This window comes from Bos mutus, chromosome 2, assembly GCF_027580195.1.
Source record: "Bos mutus isolate GX-2022 chromosome 2, NWIPB_WYAK_1.1, whole genome shotgun sequence".
NCBI classification, from domain to species: Eukaryota; Metazoa; Chordata; class Mammalia; order Artiodactyla; family Bovidae; genus Bos; species Bos mutus.
The window spans coordinates 15,473,790-15,495,481 of record NC_091618.1 but is presented as its reverse complement, the minus strand read 5'-3'; the positions used below and the strand labels follow the sequence as shown (position 1 = coordinate 15,495,481).

The 21,692-nt window shown below is 47.9% G+C and overlaps 1 protein-coding gene across 3 annotated transcripts in view; it reads left to right on the top strand.

Annotated features, from left to right (window-relative positions):
* Positions 1 to 21,692, top strand: part of PHC2 (polyhomeotic homolog 2) — a 111,452-nt gene that overhangs the window by 77,629 nt on the left and 12,131 nt on the right. For all 3 annotated transcript variants that reach the window (XM_070385090.1, XM_070385097.1, XM_070385105.1), the window contains 2 exons: positions 7,688 to 8,100; positions 8,367 to 8,532. In XM_070385090.1, coding sequence (XP_070241191.1) covers positions 7,688 to 8,100; positions 8,367 to 8,532 — 579 coding nt within the window. The remainder of the gene's footprint in view (positions 1 to 7,687; positions 8,101 to 8,366; positions 8,533 to 21,692) is intronic.

Sequence of the window (21,692 nt, the reverse complement as noted above, 5' to 3'; positions counted from 1 at the left end):
ATCTCCATATAGCTTTCCCTCCTTAATTGTTCAATTCAGCTCCACAAACACTCATTTAGCACCTATTATGTGCCAAACACGATGCCAACCATATGGGCATTAGAGTTGAACAAGTGTAAAATCTAAGAGGGGCTATGGAAATTTGAGTCGCGCCTTGAAAACTGAGTATGTTTCCAGAACAGAAGTGAAGGGGATTATCTCAGCTGGCACCGGGAGGCATCTATGCCCAGAGTGCCCACGTGGGCCTGGGACCATCTGTGCACGTAGATGGGCCCTGGAGCTCCTTGCTCCTCCCTGGCCCCACCGCCATTAGCTGTGGGACTCCCAAAACGCTCAGTCCATCCATCCCCCGTCATGTTTACCTCTCTTCTAGTGGACCTTGCCTTTTTTTACATTTCAGATGCCTGCCCCCACCATCCACAGATGACTCCTCAGTACACAGCCAACTCTGCCCCCCACCCCCGTCCCCAGCGATTTCCAGCTGTCTATGGGATCCTCCCAAGAGGATGTCACCCCACCTGCACACACATTTTTAAAATTTGGAGATTCATACATCAACCCCCAAAGCTGGAGGTCTCCCTCTTCAGAAAGGATCCCCCTTTCCCGTTCCTGGCCACTGTCTGCAGTCATCAGGTATTCCTGGACCCAGGCTTACAATCTCAAGACGGTTTTGATTCATTTCCCTTCAGGGAGGCAGGAGTGTTTGAATGGGAAAAGCATAGGCTTCACAGTGAGACCTGGTTTCAGACCCCAGCCTCATCACTTACTGGTTCTGTGACCAGCATCCAGTTACTTGATCTCTGTAAACCTTGATTTCTTTGTTTATAAGACTAAGATGGTTATTTTTACCACATGCTATAAAGATGGATGAGATGCGATGTGTCCAGCACTGAGCAGGCTCACAGTACTCATTCCCTTTCACTCCTTATTCCCACCCTCCATCACCACCCACTTTCTCACCATGTTCTGACCATATTTTCTCTGTGTCAGCTCCCAGGTTTGCTTAAGGCCCGCTGACCATATGAGGTTTAACTGACCACCTGACCCTCCTCCCATACTTGCCAGAGTCACCGTCCTCAGAGACTTGCTCCTTGCTTGTTTAGAAACCTTCACTGCGTCTTTTATTTCCTGCTTCATCGGGTCACAGGAGGGATTCAATAATTAGCATGTTAATGACTTCTGACCACTGACTCTGACTCTGGGTAGGGGCCTTCAAGACCCCAGAACCACTGTAATTGCTCAGGGCTTCCCCGCACAGATCCTCCACCTCTCCTCCCCCAACCCCAACCCCTTTGTGACCAACATGACCTGTGCAGACCTTCCATCTCTCCTCCTGGCATCACACTCCCCCTTCCTCATCCATCCAAGATTACCTCCAAAGTTCTCAACAGCCTCCAACTAACCCTTGAAAGCCTGCCGTCTTAATTTGCACTTGCTGACTGCACCCTTCACTCACCCATCAGCATTTTTCAAGCGTTTATGAGATCCAAGACACCCTGCCTCATGTGTCAAATGAAGTCAATTTTCCCTGAATCTGCTGCATTGTAGGAGTCTCCTGGAAACAACTCCCCTTGCTCGTAACATGGGAACACTGCCCATTCGCCTCAGAGCCTGCTTGTAAGGAGTAAATGAGACTCAGATTATAAGAATGCTTTGAGAAGTTCAAAGCAATATATACATAGCAGGTAGTATTTTAAGAATAGCTACCGTGTATTGTGCATCTTCTCAGCATGAACAAAGGCAGTGAACCTCTCCTCTTTGTGGTTGAAACATAATCTTCCATTTGATACTAACAGACTGCTCTGTGAAGTGTATCACTGTTTGTAGAAGAGGAAATCAAGATTCGGAGAGGTTAAACAATTTGTCTTCAGTTGCACAGCCTGTAGGTGGCAGAACCAAGATTCAAACCAGATCGGTCTCTAAAATCCATGTTGTTAGCCACTTCTGCTGTATTTTCATCCCTCTACCAAGGGTGGGTAGTTTCCTTTCTAATGCTGCAAGCTGTCCTACAAGGAATCCTGCCTACAGAGGGTGTCTGGTGGTTTTGCCAGGTAGCTGCAGGGCAGGTCTAAAGATATTAGGGCATAGACAGCCCACCACAGCATGTCCCAAAGGTGGGCAACCCTGTTTTTGTAAACTTGTTTCCTCTGCCAGGGAGATTCCCTCAGCTCCATTTCCCCTCTCACATTCCTCCTAGGCCTCAGCCTGGCAGGACTGCATCTCAGAAAATCCATGTGCCTATTTCTTCAGATTTTCCTAAAAGAGCTTCCTTGTCTAGTTATGTGTATGTGGGACTCTGACCTCCAGAGTCAACCTCAATTTCAGTCACTCCCTGAGGCCTAATCACGTGAGGTATCTTTGGAGATGAGCAAGCTCTGAAGGGTGCTGGCATCATTTAGACCCCCCCACCCCCCAGCAAACTGCCTCCTCTCTGGCTGTTCTCACACCAGTCACCAGGGGTTCAGCTGCACAGGATGCCCTGTAGGTCCCTGAAAGCACCATGGTATTTAAGGCCTCAGGTCTTCCCACGTGCTCTTCCTTTCATCATCTTCAGAACTCTGAATCATGCTAAATACTCACTTCCTCCAGGAAGCCTTCTCTGCTTTCCTTTCCAAGCTGAATCTCCTTTTCTGTGTTCTCAGTAATGTGTGCTTGTCTCCTGTCGTTAATATTTACCAAGTGATGCTGAGGGTATCTGTTTACCAACTCTCTCTTGCTAAACTGTATTCCACTAAACCTATTCTAGGGACCAGGTTTTGGCCAGCACCAAACACAGCGCTTGCTCTGTAGTCGGTGCTGTGATTTTTGTCGTGTGAACGAATAGCTGAAAGTATCTCTTCATTTAACTCTCTAAGCCCTGAAGAGTAGTAGGTAGTAGAAAGTTATGCCATTCCTCTCTTGCAAGCACCCTCCCTTCACTGGTAGTCCAGGTAATTCCAAACTCTAGTCAAGCATTGCAGCTCAGAGAAAAATGTGTTTGAGCAAACCAACCTACATCTGGGATGCTCGCGGCTCCCGTGTGTTTTGAGGCAAGAATCCCAGCACTTCTGGACACTGAGCTTTTTCCTGCATCCAGGAAGACTTAGGATCAATCGAGATCCATTACTGGTCACAAGTTCTGGCAGTGCATGCAGCAAAGGGCGCGAGTCGGTGAACCCTCACAGCCGGCCCTCCTGCACAGGGGCCCTTAATCCTCTGGCTGCTAACAACCAACTGTTTGGGGAACGGTGAATTGGTCTCTTCAGATTCTAAGGCGGCTGTCAAGGTTAAAGCACAAGACGGGAAAGAAGAGCTGACCTAGAGTCTCTCCACTGAGCTGGGCCCTAATGTGGGGAGGCCCTAGGCCTGCCCCTCCTCTGTTCCGTAACAGAAAGGGCTGACGAGGCCTTCCAGAGCCATGGCTGAGGTCCCACGGAACCAAGCTTTTGTTCCCTAGAAGCAGTGAGCCTTCTAGCAGTGGGGGATAGGGACAGCCAAAAGAGTTCCAAGCGAAAAATGAAGCCCCTGGACTGTAGGAGGAAATAAAGGCCCAGAGAGATTTCTGTGCATTAATATTTCAAAAAGTGACATGCCCCATCTGAGCTGTAGAGAAGAGGGGTGCGGCCGCCTTTGGTATGGTGGCTTCAGTGGGAAGTGCCCATCATCAGCCACCCCACTGACCTCACTATGATCAACAGCAGATAGATGCTGAGCATCTACGGACATGTAGATTATTGTGCTGGACAGTGTGGAAGGGAAAAGAAACACTGAACGTTAGTTCAACTAAAGCACATCTCTAAAGTTAAAAAAAAAAAATGAAACATAAAACTTTGACTCAAAAAGCATATAATCTGGCCAGATAGACAGAAAATAAACACACAAAAGCATAAAAAGTATTCCAGTTTAAGATACCACTGACTGTAAAATGCACCATGTTTTTGCCTCTAAGGAAAGCACTACCAATTAAACCAGCATCATCAACTGTAATATGCAGCCTAATTCAAAAGATGTTAAAATGGTGGTGGGGGATAAGAATTTTTAAACATTGATGAAATACATCTACAAGATAGTACATGTTAAATCACAAATGAATCAAAGAAATCAGCAGTAAAAGCAAGCGCATTCAGGACTTCCGAGGGAAAACCCGTAACTGAGGGTCAAGGCAGAGAGAACATGAGCTGAGCCTGGGCCAAAGAAGCTTATGCCTTACTGAGATCACTGAAGCAGAAGGAGGGCATTCCAGAAAATGGAAGCACTGAAGTTGAAGCCAGAAGGGCACAGTGGAGAGGAATGCTGTACAGACAGTGAGCAGAGCAGTTAGGATGGATGAAGGTAAGGGCAGGCAGGCGGTGAGCAGAGGTTACACAGGAGGAAGGTCTTCAGTAAACCAGAGTGCTGATAAAACCAAAATGGCCTATAGGGTTATCCCCAACTCATGCCTGTCCAAGCTCTGAAGGGGAAGAGTTCTGTGGCACAAACAAGCTGGAGTTCCACCTTGCTGTCATTCATTCATACAGCCACACTGAGCATCTGCTAAATTCTAGGCACTTTGGAGGAAACAATCCTAAATTCTGTCTATCAAAGCAGATAAGTCATTCACTGAAATAACTGTGAGTGTAGATATCATCGTGACCCCCACTCTAAAGATGACGAGCCAGAGGTCCAGAGAGGTCCAGTGATTGCCCAGCCTCCCACTGCTGGGAAGTGGCAGGAAAGGGAGGTTGTGAGGATTTGATTTATGGCACTCTAGACAGTGTGAGACAGGGTACAAACTTCTGTACAGGGTGCAGTGAACAGTAAAGATTGCTTGGATCAAAGAAATAATATTAAAAGGTTATTTTATATTGTAAGAAGATCTTGAACACCAGGGGCCTTAGACAACCACAGACAGAGGAGAGTCCCTGATGGCTTTTAATCAGGGATCAGATCTGTGCCCTAGGAAGATTAATTTGTGATCTATCCACAAGTCAGATTATAGAGAGAAGAAACTAGAATCAGAAAGACCAATTAGAAATGTACTACAACGCTTTAAATAAAAGGAATTTGACTCAGCACAATGCTGGAGTTAAATCATGGTCTTTGCTTTTATTAACCTTGAAAGTTTAAGGACGTACATTCCCCCTGCCCCAAAATATCCTGGAGTCTTTGATCTATGAACTTCTCTAAGCTTTCATGAGCTTTGTTTCCAGCCTCAGCATGTGCTAGCATCATTTGTCCTGAAACAATGGCCTTCCACAAGCAGCACAGGGTTGGGGAGAGTGGGACAGAGAGGAGGTCCAGGGATGGAGGGCTGGGAGGCCAACAGTTGCTTCTCCCAGTCTTGGTGAACACATGTGTACTGTGCCTAACTGTACTCTTATGCACTATAGATCTAGAACCTACTCTAAACTTCCTTTTTCCACATTATAAATCCTGAATTTTAAACTCTTTTCCTATGATAGCCACCCTGCCCCCATCAGACTGTATGATCATCTAGCCCAAACCTCTTGTCTCACAGATAAAACCCTGAAGTCCTGGGAAGGAAAAGGACCTGTCTCGGGCCACATAGCCAGTGGGTGGCAGGACAAGCCTCTGACCCTCTTAGCCTCTCTGACCTGTACCATCTCCAGCTCTCAGCTCAAACCAGCAGCCCCTAGATGGACTCTGTTCCCAGGATAGGAATTCATGGTTTGGGGATAAGGGAGAACAAGTTTCACCTGAGTCTTCAGTGATACTTCCCCTCATCTGCAGATCTTTTTGACTGCTAGAGCCTATCCAGGCACTTCATGGCCTCTGCAGTATCTCTTGGGTGTCTTAACAAGGATCATCTTAAAAATCCCTGATTACTAAGTTTGCCTGATTAACAGTCTTTACCTGATTGTTAAGTTTTGAGCTGTTCAGGGTGAAATTAGGAGACAAAGCTCAGGTTGGGGTCAGGGGCAATTTATAATCACCAAATGCCTGCTGGCATTTCCAGTTGGATGCTCTACCATCACCTGAAGCCCCACACATTTCTCACAAAACCTCATTACCGTCCATGTTTCTCTCTGCCACAGTTCACCGTCATCCAGGGCCATCCATACACCCTCCTCCTCTGCCTCCAACAGTAGGTCACCAAGGAGCATTTTGTGTCGCTTTAACACCTCTTGTTTCTGTCCTCTCCTTTCCATTCCTGCTGACATTCTGCTTGAAACTCCACATGGGCTTGTGATGAGATAGCTGGGAACCTATGTGTAATATAGACAAAATTTAAGAAAGAAGGTGCCTCCCCTAACTGTGTGTGCAGTCTGCTTCCTTTGCACCTGTGTCACAGGATCCTTTCACATGTCAGCTCAGGACCCAGAATTGGCATTCCCCTCATTGGCTTGGAGCCTGTGGTTGTAAAAATCCACTTGCGAGCTTCCAGCTGTGGTCCTCTGTGTATTTGCACAGCACAGCCTCTCTCTGCCGGCCCTCCAGCTATACGAGTCTCTGCCAAGGACAGCTTTTTTAGGCAGGACCAGTCCAACTGAGCGGCCCTCATGCTAAGCTAGCCTGGATGCCACTAGTCAGAGAGTGAGCAAGGTGAGAACACCCAATCTCTGAGCTAAATTTCCTGAACCCCTACTGTCCATAAGGCATGAGCTGGACACTGGAAGGATGATGAGAAAATATAGGAATCCTCACCTCCACAAGCCAGCCTGGCTAAAAACGGAAGAAAGGGCAAGGAGCAAATGGCAACCCCTGAACCCCAGTCCATGACAATACATTTATTTATTCAGCCCTCATCTGATATTAAGTATCATATGAGGTTCTAGATAAAGCCATACGTGATTGTTTCCAATCATCAGGGGTTCATGACCTGTAAGGGAAGATAGCTAAGAAACAGTTCTTATCCATTGTGATACACGTCATTTTGGTAGAGGTAAGCCCAGGACACTCAGAACCTAAGCTAAGACTGAAATAACACTTTTAATGATATGATTGAATATACAAATTAAATGACTGACCGTGACCGTGTGCCAGGCACTGTGCTGTTCACATTATGTCATTTTTCTCATTTTATTTGCACAGTTTTTTTGTGTTGTTTCTTTTCTTTCTTTCTTTCTTTCATCCTTACAACATTCTGGGCAAGAGCTTTTTTTGTTTCTGGTTTTCAGACAAGACATCTAAGGCCTTGAGAGGTTAAACAGCTAGCCCAAGGTCCCCCACTTGTAACAGGAGGAAACTGTGGTCCAGCCCAGGCTGCCTCCCGCCAGAGTCTGAGGACTATGTGTGCAGCAGGCCCTCCCTGGAGGGGGCCCGGCTCGAGCAGAGCCAGGAGGGTGACTAACAGCCATCCTTACAGAGCTGGGCTGGGTGATGGGCTGCACCTGTTGCAAACATGGAGCAAAGCAAGTGCAGGGCATGGAGGAGAGAGAAAATGTATCACCCTGCAGTATCCAGGGTTTCTCTGAACAGCTGGAATGATCCAAGAAGGCTTCACAGAGGAGGTGAGCTTTGCATTGGGCTTTGAGGGCCAGCCAAGGGCCCAGTGTTTCCGAATAGGAAGAAAGCAAAAAAAAAACAGAGAAAGTCAGGCCCTAGCAATGGCCAGGCTAAGCTCTTGGCAAAGGAGGAAAGAGATGAAAGCAAGAACATTGAGTTTGGAGAGCCTTCTTTATATGGATGTGGGAGGGGGCGCAGATGGGGGGACACAGTAGAAGACCAGGCCAAGCCATGCCACCTAACCTGGCCTCTCCCTCTTCAGCCTATGCTCAGCTGCAGCCGCACCAGCTCCTCTCCCAACCGTCCTCAAAGCACCTGCAGCCCCAGTTTGTGATGCAGCAGCAGCAGCCATCACAGCAGCAGCAACCGCCCCAGCCATCACGGCCGGCGCTCCAAGCCCCATCCCATCCCCAGCTGGCCTCGGTCCCTCCGAGCCTGGCCCTGCAACCCAGCCCAGAAGCCCATGCCATGCCGCTAGGTCCAGTCCCATCCACCCTGCCTCTCCAGTGCCCCACTGCCAATCTGCACAAGCCTGGCAGCTCTCAGCAGTGTCCCCCTCCCACACCAGACACTGGGGCTCACAACGGATATCCCGAGGGCCTGGCCCACACCCCTCAGCGCAGGTTCCAGCATGCCTCGGCTGTCATCTTACAACTACAGCCTGCTTCACCAGTGGTGAGTAAGCCTATCCCAAGGCCCAGGGAACAGAGAGGGAGGTCACCACTCAGGCCATCCCATGGCCCCCAATGGGATGTGTATCTGTGTGGGCTGAGCATCAAAGTCCTTGTTGAGTACTCCAGGAAAGAAAAGGGGCCTCTCACTAACTTGGGGCTGGCTGAATCTTAAATGTCCTTCTTCCCAAGCTCCACGGAAACAGGGGACACATCCAGAAAGGCAGAGACAATTCATGAGCAAATCATATCTGTCCTGTCCTTCAACAGCCCCAGCAGTGCACCCCTGATGACTGGAAGGAAGTGGTACCTGGGGAGAAGAGTGGGTCGGAGACTCGGTCTGGCCCATCACCACATCAGCAAGCCATCGTCACTGCCATGCCAGGTGGCCTGACTGTGCCCAAGAGCCCGAACATCCAGCAGTCCCCAGCTCACGGTATGAAGTGTAGTGGGCCCTTGGGGGAGGGAAGAGAGTCAGCCCTCCTTGCCACCCCCTGGCACATTGCACTTGGGCCTCTAGAACGGGAAGGAAACTATAAACCCCAAGTAGCAAGAAAGAATTTGGGTAGGTGGGATCAGAGAGTGGATTGAGAGGATGAAGCAAGGATAAAGAAAGGGGACCCAGAAGGTATAAAAGGATAGAGAAAGAATTGAAAGTTCTAGATGAGGCCGGCCTGTCACTGCTGTCAGATGTATCCACTGCCGCCATGTGCTAGGTTGAGAGTTCACCCAGGGATCCAGTTGTCTCAGTCCTCTGCTCTGCTTGGTATGAGAGAGTGTTCTTGAAGTTGGCGATACGACAAGGCGGCTGCATAGCACACAGATGAGGGCAATGCCTAAGGGGAGCTAGCAGGGGATTCATGGAAAGCCTCATTGAAGGAACAGGCAGCTCTGCCCTGGGCTCCCCCACTGAGCAAGCGCTCAGTGGCAGTCAGGCTTCTCTAAGCCCTGGGTTTCAGGAGGCTCCACTGATCCCTCTACCCTGACAGGAGAACCACGGTGGTACCTCTGCCCCCACAGCAATCCCCTCACTTTCCTTTCCTTCTCTGCCAGTGTGTGCAGCCATCTTGGCCCAGATCTCGATGACATTCTGGGCCATGGGCCACGTATAATTCAGGGAGGCAGTTCCATTGTTGAACTCAATGTGCTGGGAGTGGGGGTGGAGAGAACAAGAGAAAGGGGGTTTTGGAAATGGAAGAAAGAGAAATGAGAATAAAAGAACTTTGGGGCAAAGTAGTTATAAATGTCCTATAAGGAATGGAAGAGGGATCAAGGAAAAGAAAAGCAAAGGAAAGCAAAGAACATTCGAAAAATTAAAAGAGAGGAGATCAGAGTTCTCTTGGCAAATTGCAATGAAAAGGGGTTCACCATTTTGTAAAGCAGCCCATTCCACTGTGGGTTTGCTCTAATTATCAGAAAGTGGCTTTTCAAATTAAGTCAAAATCTATTGTGCTGGAACTCCCACCACTGGCTGTGATTCCGTCTTGTGGATTGCAATGGAGTCCATCTCCTACAGTGTGTGTAGACAGTTATCATGTCTCTTTCTTCTCCCCATCCCCCCCCCCATTAAAAAAAAAAAAGAGAGAAAAAAACATCTCCAGGCTAAATATTTTAGATTTATTTCAATTTTTACCTGTCACACATCAAGACCTCCCATTTCCACCATGCTGATCATTCTTGTCTAGCCACATTCCACCTTTCCATGAATTCTCTTAAAGTGTGATTCCCCCAAATGAAGCACATTAATTCCAAATATAAAAAAGTGCTAGTGACCCAAGGTTGGCACCTAGACCTAGCTTTATAAGCCCTCCAAGAGGCAGAGCTCTGCATAGTATAGTAGAGAGGAGCTAAAGTTTATTGAACACCTACTATGTGCCAACTTGTGTTTTCCTTTGCTCACTCATGATATCCCTGAGAGATCATTACTACTGTCCCCATTATTTAGAGGAGGAAATGAAAGGCTCCAGGTCTCACAGGTAAGAAAGGGCAGCCCCAAAATTCTGGCTTCAGGGGTAATGCCCTTACCTGCCTTCATCAGGACATTGCACCTATGACCCCATGTTAACTCTCCCAACCCAAGGGAATGATGCCCTTGGTTCACAGAGCACCGTGTCTTGTGAATCCCAGAGGGGTTGGGCTTGGTTTTGGTTTCTGGTTTTGTGGTTTCTTTTTACATGAACTGCTATCACTTCAGGTCCCCTCCATCTCAAACTTGTACAGAGTCTATTGTGAGCCAGAATGTTATTATGTCCATTCAATGGTGTCTTGTGAATTTAGCCCACAGTTTGAGGCACACCAGAAAATGGTAACAGTTAATAGCTAGCATTTAATGAGTCCTGTCTGCCAGCTTTACATGCATTTCCTCACTTAATCCTGCCAGTAATTCTCTGAAGCTGAAACCTTTATTATGCCCATTTTCAAGATAAGAAAACCAAGGCACAGAGAGAATAAGTGGTGGGTGAGGAATGTTTTATATCTGAATTTTGTCACTCATTCTACTAACGCCTCTGCTTAACTTTGCCATCTGTATATTATATAGCATGTCTTTAGCCAATTTGCTGATAGAAATGTTGAATAGGACCTGACTGAAGACATATGCCCTGTCTGCAGGTTGGTGGTAATCAACAGTCTTTGTTCAGTTACTTGTTATCCAACAATCTCTGAATGAACTGACATTTGCCTTCCTTTCTCCATCTTGTCTATAAAACTCTCAAAATTTTTTTCTGAAATCTAGTCCAAACGATACACATATAACAAAGCACCCTGTTCCTAACGTTCTATCTCATGAGAAAAGTAAGCTTTGCACTGTGGAAACAACCGTCAACCACCCAAGATTTAAATATCCATCTGTATTATGTTTGAATGCCTGCTTTGTGCAGAGCACTGTGAAATGGGAGGTAATCCACAGAGAAAGGAGGTCTGTACCCTACCTTCAAGGAGCTTAAGCTCCTCTGGAAAAGATGAGAAGTGCACAGGAAAAAAATACAGTAAAAGATATGATAAATGTCATAGAAAGATTATGGGTAAGTGCTTTAAAAAGTAAGAGAGAAAAGTTACTGCTGAGTAGAGATTATCTGGGTAGATTGCAGGGGGGTAAAGTGGCATTATTCTAGAGCAAAGGTTGGCAAACTACATCCTAAGGGCCAAATTCATCATATTACCAGTATCCCTACAGCCCACAAGCTAATAATGGTTTTTTGCATTAAAAAATTTTTTTAAGACTCAAACGAATATTTTGCGATACATGAAAATTATATGAAATCCAAAAGTCTGTGTCCACAAATAAAGTTTTATTGGAACACAGCCACATACATGCATGTAGTGTTGTCTGTGGTCACTTTCCTGATGCAACAGTAGAGTTGAATGGTTGCAATAGAGACCACATGACCTACAAAATCTAAAATATTTACTATCTGATTTCTTACTGAAAAAGTTTGCCAGCTACTTTTCTTGAGTCTAGACCTTTAGGAGAGGTAGGACCTGGACATGTGGAGCTGGGCATACAGCATTCCAGAAGGGACTACTGAAGTGGATAAAGGTAGGGAGTAGTGTGGGCATGTTTATAGAACAAAATACAAGTGTAAGAAATGTAAGGACAGAAAGGGGAAGGAAATGTGAATATTAATGAAAGAAGGCATTGAAAAATGGGCGGAGGGAGAGGGAAAGAAAAAGAGAGCAAAGTAAACCAACAGGGAATATAAAATAAATGTAAAATGTGGAAACAAAGAGAGATGAGGCCTGTGGGGAAAGGGATGGGGGGATGAATGAATGCTAAGAAAGGTAAGGATATGAGAAAATATTGGAAATAGAAGTCAAGCATGGAGAGAGAAATTCGGATCATCTATTCAGCATGAAGCTGGGCGTGGGGGGGTGGGGGCTTGTGAAGGTCTCACAAGCTCTAGCACGTCTACTGAATGAAGGTGCTTCCCCACAGTTTAGTTTAAACCAGCGTGGTTTAGAAAAAGAAGTAACATTTACTGGGCTCCAACTGTGTGCCAGGCACTGCAGGCAATTTGTGTAAATGCCCTCAGTTAACCTGCATAGTAAGCCTAAAGAGGAGGCATTATCCCCATTTATGGAGGTGTAACTGGGGCACTTTGGTCATTAGTTAACCTCTCTGATACTTAGTTCCCAGTGGGGAGGATAATGACTACTTGTGGGGTTATTGTGAACTCTTTTAAGTGAGAGGAGAGCGCGAGCATGTAGGGGCTTGACACAAATTAAGCACTCAATTAGTGCTAGTCGTTATTCTTCCTGCCTCCGACTTGGCCAGGCGACAGTCCATCACCGCACTGGGGACTTCTGACGGGGCGAGGGCGGAAGTCTGCGAGGCGCGGCGCGGCGCCTGCCTCCTTAAACCTCAAACTGACGTCTCTAACCGGCCACCGGCCTCGCGGAGCCTTCCCAAGGGCGCCGCGGGGGCGGGGCCGGCGCGGCCGCACAAAGGAAGCGCGCGGCCCAGCTTCCGCGCTGGCGCCCCGCCTCCTGGAGGCCCCGCCCCGCGCGCCCAGGCCCCGCCCCCGCCCCTCGCCCCGCCCCCGGCGGAGGCGGCCGCGGGAGCCCTGCCGGGACGCGCCGCATTGTCTCCGCGGCGGCTGCAGCCCTAGAGCGCCCGCCGCGCGCGCGCGCGCAATCCGCCGCCGCCCGCACCCCCACCCCGGCCTCGCGCCCCTGCCGCCCTTTGTGGACGCCGGCTCGGCCGGTGCGGTCGGATGCGCCGCGGCAGCCCCGGGCCCCGGCTCGGAGGCTCCCGGCGGAGAGGAGGCGGCCCGCCCGGGCCCGGGACCCCGCGCGAGGCGGCGCCCGGCCGAGGGGTTGCGTAGGCCCCGCCCGGCCAGGCCCAGCCGGGCCCTGGACAGGTCAGTGTCCGTGGCGGGGGAGGGGTTCTCGCCCGGAGGGGTCCTGCGGCCCACGCTGGTCGCACCAGACAACGGCCACCGCCCTCCGGTGCCATTCCCGGCCCGGGCCTACTCGGCTGCCAGGCCGTGCCAGCCTGCGACTCTCGCCCTCCCGGCGCCAGGGAGGTGCCCTGCGCCTCCCCCGCCTCGTCGGGGACCCTGCCTGCCCCTCACTCCCCCGGCAGCCGTTGCGTCACCCTCGGCGTGCCCAACGCTTCCGTTGTGTCCCCGCACGCCCCCACCCCCGCTTCGGTCCTCCGGGGACGGCGCTTTCCCGGGGATGGACGGTCCGCTTAGGGACAGGGCTGCTGGCATCTGCTCTACTTTCTGGGTAGGCGACTGCCTATCTTGGAGGGCCTGCGACTTCGGTGGAGAGTTTTGTTTTTAATCTAGTCTCACGAGGCTTTTAATTGGATGGAAAGGGACAAGCTGTTCTGTGTCCTCCTCTCTTCCATTTTTAGAAGAGCGTTTTCTCTCCTTCCCATGCCAAATGAAGGCATATTGTATTGTGTGGGCTCTTTACATTAAAAACAGAGACCTGTGAGATTCCGTCGTTAAATTGAAGTCCACAGGGAGGGAAATAATCTGCCCAAGGTCAGGTTGCCAACTAACGGTGACCCTGCAGTGATGAGAACTCCTAGTCGGCGACTGCTATATTGCTGGATACCAGTTTGTGCCGGTGATACTCCACCGTCACAGTCCTCACCCTCCCTCCCCCAAGGCCGCTTTTGAGACCTGAACAGATTTCACTGACACAGTTTCAGTTCTAATCAACTTTCCTTTCCTTCCTGCTCCATACCTAGAATGTTCACCTTGTTGCCTTGCTGTCTACAGAGACACAGTTTTCTATTCCTTTTCCTGTTTAACAAATCAGTGACAGCTCTCCCCCTTAGATCTCCCATTCCAGATCTTTAATCCCTTTCCATTAGCATATTGGACCCAGAGGATCCCTTGTTGTGAAATAAGCTACCGACCTAAATCCACCATATGTCCCCAATTTTTCTAGGACAACCCCAATTTAAAATATTCCATCCCATTGTCTTATCAGCCAAGTGTCTCAATTTTTGGTTTAGAAAATAGTGTCATTTTAACCGTATCAGGCCCTGCTGTCCTGGCCTTTTCCAGCTATTTGACTCTGGGGCATAACTGGGTAATCCAATTACCATTCACCTGGGATTTTTTTTTTATTCCTCACCCCCACCCCCAGTCAACCCAAACGTTGGAACTGCTAGGATTTCTAGATGAGTCTGGAAATTGCAGGCTAATGAGGCAGGGAAATTCCTTCTTGCTCCTATATGTCTGCCCCTGCCCTCCCCAGTTTTTATTCTGTGTACAGGGCCTCAGACCTGTGGCAGTGTCTGTTGATTTAGGGCTTAAGTTGAGGTCACATGGGATGTAGGGCTTAATAGCATTTTGACTTTAGAAGAGAAAGAAACTTACTGTGTTGGTTACAGGGCGAGAGGTTCTATCTCGTATCTTAAGATACCTGCACAGCTAAGTAGTTTTGGTTCCTCTCAGATTTCACACACCTTGTTTGCCCTCCTGACCCATGCGAAGCATTGTCCTAGGCACTGTGGAGAATACAAAAGTGGTTTTCCCCGCTTCACCCTCAACATCTGGATCTGCGTGTGGAAATAACCACACTTTTGAATCAGCTGATGCCTGTGTGTTTCCCACTGTTTCTGTCCCTGAGTTCCAGTCCCTGCCAGACGGGAACCAGAGCTTCTGGCTCGGCTCCTTTACAAGGGCTGGCTTCTTTCACAGAGGGCCCAGCAGATGGGCAGTGGTGCTCGTGCGGCACCTGCCCTTTCCAGGCACTCACCATGGGAGCTCTGCCCCTCAGCCCACCCAGGATCTGTTTCCAGGCTTGTCCATACACATTGGGAAGAAGAGATGCCTTTTTTTCCCTCTCCAGCATTAATCTCAAGTCCACTTTCTGTTGTTCTTGAGCTGCTTTTTCAGTTGTCGAACTGCATTTTTGTGAGCCATAGCTCCTGTTTTCATCACCTTCCCCCCCACCCCCAACCGCCGCCTTTTTAAGCTGTTGTTGTATTGCTAGGTGGCACATAGATACTTAATGAATATTCGTATTTTTCATGGCCTCCTAGCCCCGTCCACTTCTCTGCCAGGTCCTGGCTTAATTTCTAACTTGCCTTTGTCAGGTGCACTCAAGATATTATTTCCACTGCCCTCAAAGTGAGGAGGAATCTCCAGCTCTTCTTCCTTCTGTGCCAGTAATGATTCTCCTGGCTGTGGGCCTCTTCAGCCCTTGTTGCTCTGCATTGCAGTGGAGCAGAACCTCTTGGGAAGGTGTCTCATGCTTCTCCAGACATCCCTCCTCTGACACTGACTTTCTAGTCTAAACTGGTGACCCTGAGACTTCTCTTCCTGTCCCAGAGGCCCCTTCCCCCATCTCTGACCCTGTGCCTGTGCCTTGCTCTGGCTCAGCCCCAGAATCCACTCTTTTCAAACCACATCCTTTTTCCTGCCTTACTCATTTCCTGTCTCAGATACTTTGGATCCCTTGGATCTTTCAGTGGGAGAGAGAATAAGGGGAATAAATAGATAGATGATTTTATGAAACTGAACTGTTCGTGCCTCTGGTCTTGCATGCTCTTCGGCGTCCCCTCTGTAGGTTTTCTTGTTTTAGGGGAAAGAAAACACTTACTCAGAATTAAGAACCTTTCCCTGAGTTTGTGAATGTCTTTTTGTCTCAGTTTTTTCCTGTTGTGATTAAGTCTCTGTCCTCCTCTGGGCTGTGGGCCTCTCTCTAGGCATTCAGTAACTAATTTGCTGAATAAAGTTCACCCCTTTCCTGTCAAACTCCTTCCCTTTCAGTTCACATTGATAGGTAGGTAAGCCAACATAAAGTTTAAATTGAAAAACTAGAGAATAGGATAGTGGTTCCAGTTCTAGTAAGGCTGCTCCATGGAAGTGTGACATTCACAGGGAGTTTTTACCTCCTCTTGGTTAGTCCCAGATTATATTATTAAAGTTCTTCAGCTGTGCAGTGCCATTTACTCTCCAGGAAGATTTGATTCCCTCCTGGAAAAGATTCTCTGAAAAGCTACATCACATCTACTAGAAATAAGAATAAGGAAGCAAGACGCCTTCAGAAAAGCATAGTTTCTCTTTTATTCCCTTTCTTTGGTGCCAGTTTTTGCAACTGGAAGATGAAGATGATGATTTTCTGTGGTCAGGAGGAATCTCACAAAAGTGATTGTAGAGATGCTTGGGTGTTTTCCACTCCCTGGAGAAAGAGTGAGGACTAGCTGCCTTACGCAATCTGCTCCCCTGAGGGCTTTTGCCAGTAACAAAAATGACTCTGCAGTGCCTTACCAGCACCTGTCTGATGGAAATGAAAGCTGGGACTAACCCCTCAAGGTAGAGTGATGAACATATACAGATTTATGTTTTCAGTGTTTTTATGGCCTGCTTTAAACTGCAGTGTGAGTCACCAGTTTAAAAGACTCTGTTTGAATATGTGTTCTGTTAAAAATGTTTCAAGTGGGCCTGTTTAAGATAACTTGAAATACTTACCACAGTTCAAGTAGATGCAGGTTTCATTTTAAGCATTGACTTACTTAAAAATTTCAGCTTGAATTTAGTTACATCAGAACACAGATATACTTGTTTAAAAAAAAAAAAACTCAGAGACAAACCATCTTTAATTCAACTTTATGACATTTTGGGAATTGTTAGGAAAAGAATCAGCCATTTGTTTATCCAAGACAACAGTCTTACAGACTCAGGGCTTTTTCCCCATTAGTTACAAAAGTAGAATTGACATGAATTAAAAAATGTTTTTTTTTATAGTTAATCCAGTTATATTATTAAGAATGATTAGTTTTTGAAGATATATACTAAAAAATAGCATATGATTTAAATAATAAATTGTTACTGTGTGATTCATTGTAAAATCATCTAGGCCAGCATACTTAATGGTTTTTTCTTTTTCCTTCCCCTTCCAAATTATTTATAGTTAGTGAAAAGGGATGTGTTTTCCTATACTTTAAATTTCCAAATGATTTTTTTTTTTAGTTCAATCCAAAAGAAAACATTCTTTCTACATCTGCCAAAGAAGTGATTGCTGTTAAACAGGGATTGCCAGTATTCTAAGATAAATCCAGATGTTGAAGAGAGTCCCAGTCTGCCATTGGGCTTTCTTTAAAGCAGAAACCTGTGTCTTGGATGATTTTATTCTTAGCAGTGAAATTTGTCATAGCTTCTCTTAAGAAAAATGGCTTTTAGATGCCATGTCATAACCGACTCTTCTCCAGTAGATTAGGAGGAGCAGGCCTGATGCTGAATATTGGAACTTTTGGCAAGAAAATGAGAGTTCATGACTGCTAGGAGTTATTTTTAAAGCCCTAGTTGCATGGCTATTATGTCTCAAATACAGTATAATTATCCCTAGTTACTGATATCTTTAGCATATTTGAAACCGTCCATATGTGGCCTAAATCCACACTGCTATATTAAGACATTTTTAAACAGCCCAAGCAAATGACACTGAATTAAAATTAATGTGAGCCAAATACTATTTTTTTTTTTAAATCAATTAAGTCCACATTTCTAGGCCTCCAGTATTAATCTCTTCTGTCAGCTTATTGGTAGCAAAGTAGGGTGATTGAAAACTTAGATGATGGTTATAAAAGGGAGAGGGCAGTGTTTTCTAAGAACAGAAATGATCAAGAAGATTGATTTGCAAGATAAGAATAATCTATCCCATTATATAGACAAGGACAACCAAGGTTGGATTTCTCTAGTGCATTCTCTCTCTCTCTCTCTCACCCATTTCTCTAAAAATATTGTTGCTTCTGCAGCTGGTAGACAAAAGAGTCATATCCAGCAACATGGTGGCCTTTCCTTGTTATCAGCCTGAAAATAGAGAATTTTCTAAACATTTGTGGTGGTTTTTTTAACTGTTACAAATCCATCTTCCATGATTTTATCTTCAACTTTTTAAAGTAATTTCTTTTCACAGGCTAAACCACCTCCTGGCATTATAAGAACCACTGGGAAAAAGTGGTTCTTCTTTGGCTCCTAAATTCTTTGCTGGTTTCTGGGGTTCCTTTGATACCCTGAAACTCTATGAAATAAATGCATAGGAAGGAAATCTGGCACTTCTCATGTCCTTTGAATTAATGACTGTTGAAGGTGAATTGAGATGTGTGATCTGCCTTCAACAGCAGGTATATTTCCCTAGTGTTGCAGTTCATTGTCAAAGCGGAAGTATGATTTCCTGAAGCCTGAACTCAGGAGTGCCGGGACAGGACGCTGAGTAGGCCACCGCATCTGAGGAACATGAGTGATAACCTGAGTTTGGGCCAGTGAAAGAACAGCTGTGCTCTGGAGCCGCAAGAGGCCAGGCCCAGTGCACTGAGCCTGGGGCGGCTTCCTGGTCTCTTGAGTCTCAGTGATGGGAGCCCTCCAATGGTAAGTCAGGCCTCTTGCACTGCATTGTAACTGCAGTATCACGTTTAATCCTTGCCACAGCCATATGAGACAAAGATAAGCATCCCATTTTACAGATGAGGAAACTGAGGCCTTCAGTAACTTGCCTGGGATAATCTAAGATTTAAGCTTAGGGTCTTTCTGATCCCAAGTGTTAACTGCTGTTTAACAGCTTCCAGATGTAATCAGTGCCAACCAAGCATTTTACATGTATAAACTCTGCTATTCACTGTCAACCTGCAAGACAGGCAGCATGATGGTCATTTATATAGATGGAGACACAAACACAGCAGGTACCAAGTGCTTGAAGCTGCCCAGGTGATCAAAGATGGAACCAGAGTGAACCCAGGTCTGCCCAGAGCCGGTGCCCTTTCCACTCTGCCATTTTTCCTGTCGTCTCCAGTGATTCTGATGTCCCTAGCAGAGGGCCTCTCATGTCCGTTCCACACCTTTTGCCTTGTGAAATCGCAGCATCTGCTAGAGAACTGTGACATCAGGGTATCTGGGAGCCCTCCCTGGGCACTGGAAAGGAGGACTGGCTCCAGTAAGTGGAGCTCTTGTTGAGAACTCCCCCTGGCTCCCTGCAGCCGGAGGTAGTCATCGCACGGTGCTCCTTGGCCTGAGCTGGGCAGCAGTGTTGCAGCTGTGTGGAAATCCCCCCTGAGTCCCGGCCCGAACTGAGCGGGGGCAGCTGGCTGTTCACTCCATTGATTCCTTCCTCCAGAGCTGGGGGTGGCCGCTTGGAAAACATTCAGCTGTTTACAATTCAGCTTATGTCCACTGTAGCTGGGGCCTATGGGTGAGTCAGAAGGGCTGTGCGCTCCGCCTGTGTCCAAAGAGACAGGCTGAAAGTCAGCTGTATGGTAATGGCTGCAAGGGAGGAGGATCCCTCCTACCAGGCTTGATGCTTAAGATCCAGGAAGCCTGTCTGCTCTCGAATCCTCTTAACCCAGACTTAACAAGGTCACTCCGCAGTGACACGGAGGCCCGTCTGAGGCCACCTGGCCCAGCTTCCCTGGCGTTGTGCCAGCCAGCTCTCCGCAGAGCGGGCCAAAGCGATCTTCCTGTCACAGTCCTTTCTTCCCTTCTCGGGAGAGGCTCCCAAGAGCAAAGGTGCTCTGAGGGCAGGATGGTGACAGCACCTCTGAGAAAAGGCCACAGCCTTTTGTGTGTCTGACATCTCGGTCCTTAGCAGAATTGCACAAGCTAAAAACATCTGGCCTTGGTGCCGCCTACCTTCTGGGTTCTCAGGGGAACCCAGGATGGGAAGCGAAGTACAATTTTCCCACCTCTAAGAGCTCCTTTTATGCATGGTTTAGTGGGTGGTGGTGGTGTTTATTTGCTAAATCACATCCGACTCTTTGCAACCCCAAGGATTGTAGCCCACCAGGCTCCTCTGTCCATGGGATTTCCCAGGCAAGAATACTGGAGCGGGATACCATTTTCTTCTCCAGGGGATCTTCCCAACCCAGGGATCAAACCGGGTCTCCTGCATTGGCAGGTGGTTTTCTTTGCCCCTGAGCCACCAGGGAAGCCCGTTTTAGAACGTAGTCTCTTCATTTAGGTGGCACACACTCTTGCCTTCATTCTGAAATGTAGACTTAATTATGCACCCTTTTTCTCCTCTGGAAAATTAAGATGTTAGACCCAGGACCCTCCTAACCCCAGTCCACAGAGGACTAGTGCCCCTGATCCAAAATATCCACTCTTCATCCCCCATGCCTCTTTCCAGACCTTCTGTCCCTAACTGGGGAGGAAAGCGCTCTGCTTCTCTAAATGATTCACAGCCAGGTGTGAATGACTGCAAGTGTATATTTGCATTTTAAAGCAGGTTGTTAACCAAATGCATCTCTTTAGTTGACTACTCTGTCAGGGTCCCAGGATGGAGCCACGATTCCTCTTTCCCTCTCTCTTCCCCCTCCCCCTTCTCCCCACTAACAGATTGGTACTTAACGAGATTTTGTACCTCCCTCACTTTCGGAGCGGCACTGATGTCTTTAGGGGCCCGACTATAATGAGATTGTAAAGGGTGGCCACAGCCTTTGCTGAGGGCTCACGGGCCCTCAGCTTGCCGCCCCATGTTAGCGCCCGGTGTGCCTGGTCTGCATCAGCTGCTCTCCGCCTGGGATGTGGCTTCCCTGGGTGTCCCTTTGCAGGCGCTCCGCTCAGGGTCTCTCTAGAGCAGGCAGTTGCTGAGGAGCCCTGCTGTCACCCCTCCTGCCCATGGGACTGGCCTGCCAAGCTGAGGCCCAGTGAGCAGGACTTCACAGCCAGGGGCCTGGAGAGAACGCTCTGTGTTGTGTAAGTGACCTTGTTTTGCCATTTGCTGAGCAGAATTTGCTGCAGGAAATGATCCGTGTTATCACCTACTATGCCTCCTTGAATCCTCTATTAACTTCATTAGCTTTGTCTTACTCCTGCTGCTGCCAGGCACGGGTAGTTAGAAGTCTTGAAAATTAAAATACTTCTTTTTCCTCATGTCTGTAGAAAGTGTAAATGGCCACTGGCCAAGCTGAGGGGTGTAGGGAGAGGTCCTGCTTGCTTTTCATCTCCTCTGAAGTCAGGTCTTCAAGGCTGCTTATTTTCGGGGCAAATAGACTTGGTCAGGTCATCTGAAACACCCACAATAAATGCTAGTACTGAACCGTATTTTAGTGTAACTGATGATTTTTGCCGTATCTGTGTTTATAAAGAGCACCATCTGCTGCTGCTGCTGCTAAGTCGCTTCAGTCGTGTCCGACTCTGTGTGACCCCATAGATGGCAGCCCACCAGGCTCCCCCATCCCTGGGATTCTCTAGGCAAGAACACTGGAGTGGGTTGCCATTTCCTTCTCCAATGCAGGAAAGTGAAAAGTGAAAGTGAAGTCGCTCAGTCGTGTCTGACTCTTCGGGACCCCATGGACTGCAGCCCACCAGGCTCCTCCGTCCATGGGATTTTCCAGGCAAGAGTACTGGAGTAGGGTGCCATTTCCTTCTCCAAAAGAGCACCATAACTGGTTCCAAAGTGGCCCAGATGGAACCTAGCTAGGGCCAGCCCGACCTCTGTCTTCGTGGGCAGGAGAGCTCAGCCTCTCTGGACACCTACCTCCTGGCCCTGGGGGCAAGGCTGTTTGTATAGGCGCCTCTGGCCTCTGCTTCTGGAGGACATCATTCCTTTCTGAATGCCTGGAGCCAGCGTCAGTGTTTCACAGCGGGCCAGGGAACCCAGAGCTGCAGTCTTTGGAGGTGATTTAATGCGAAA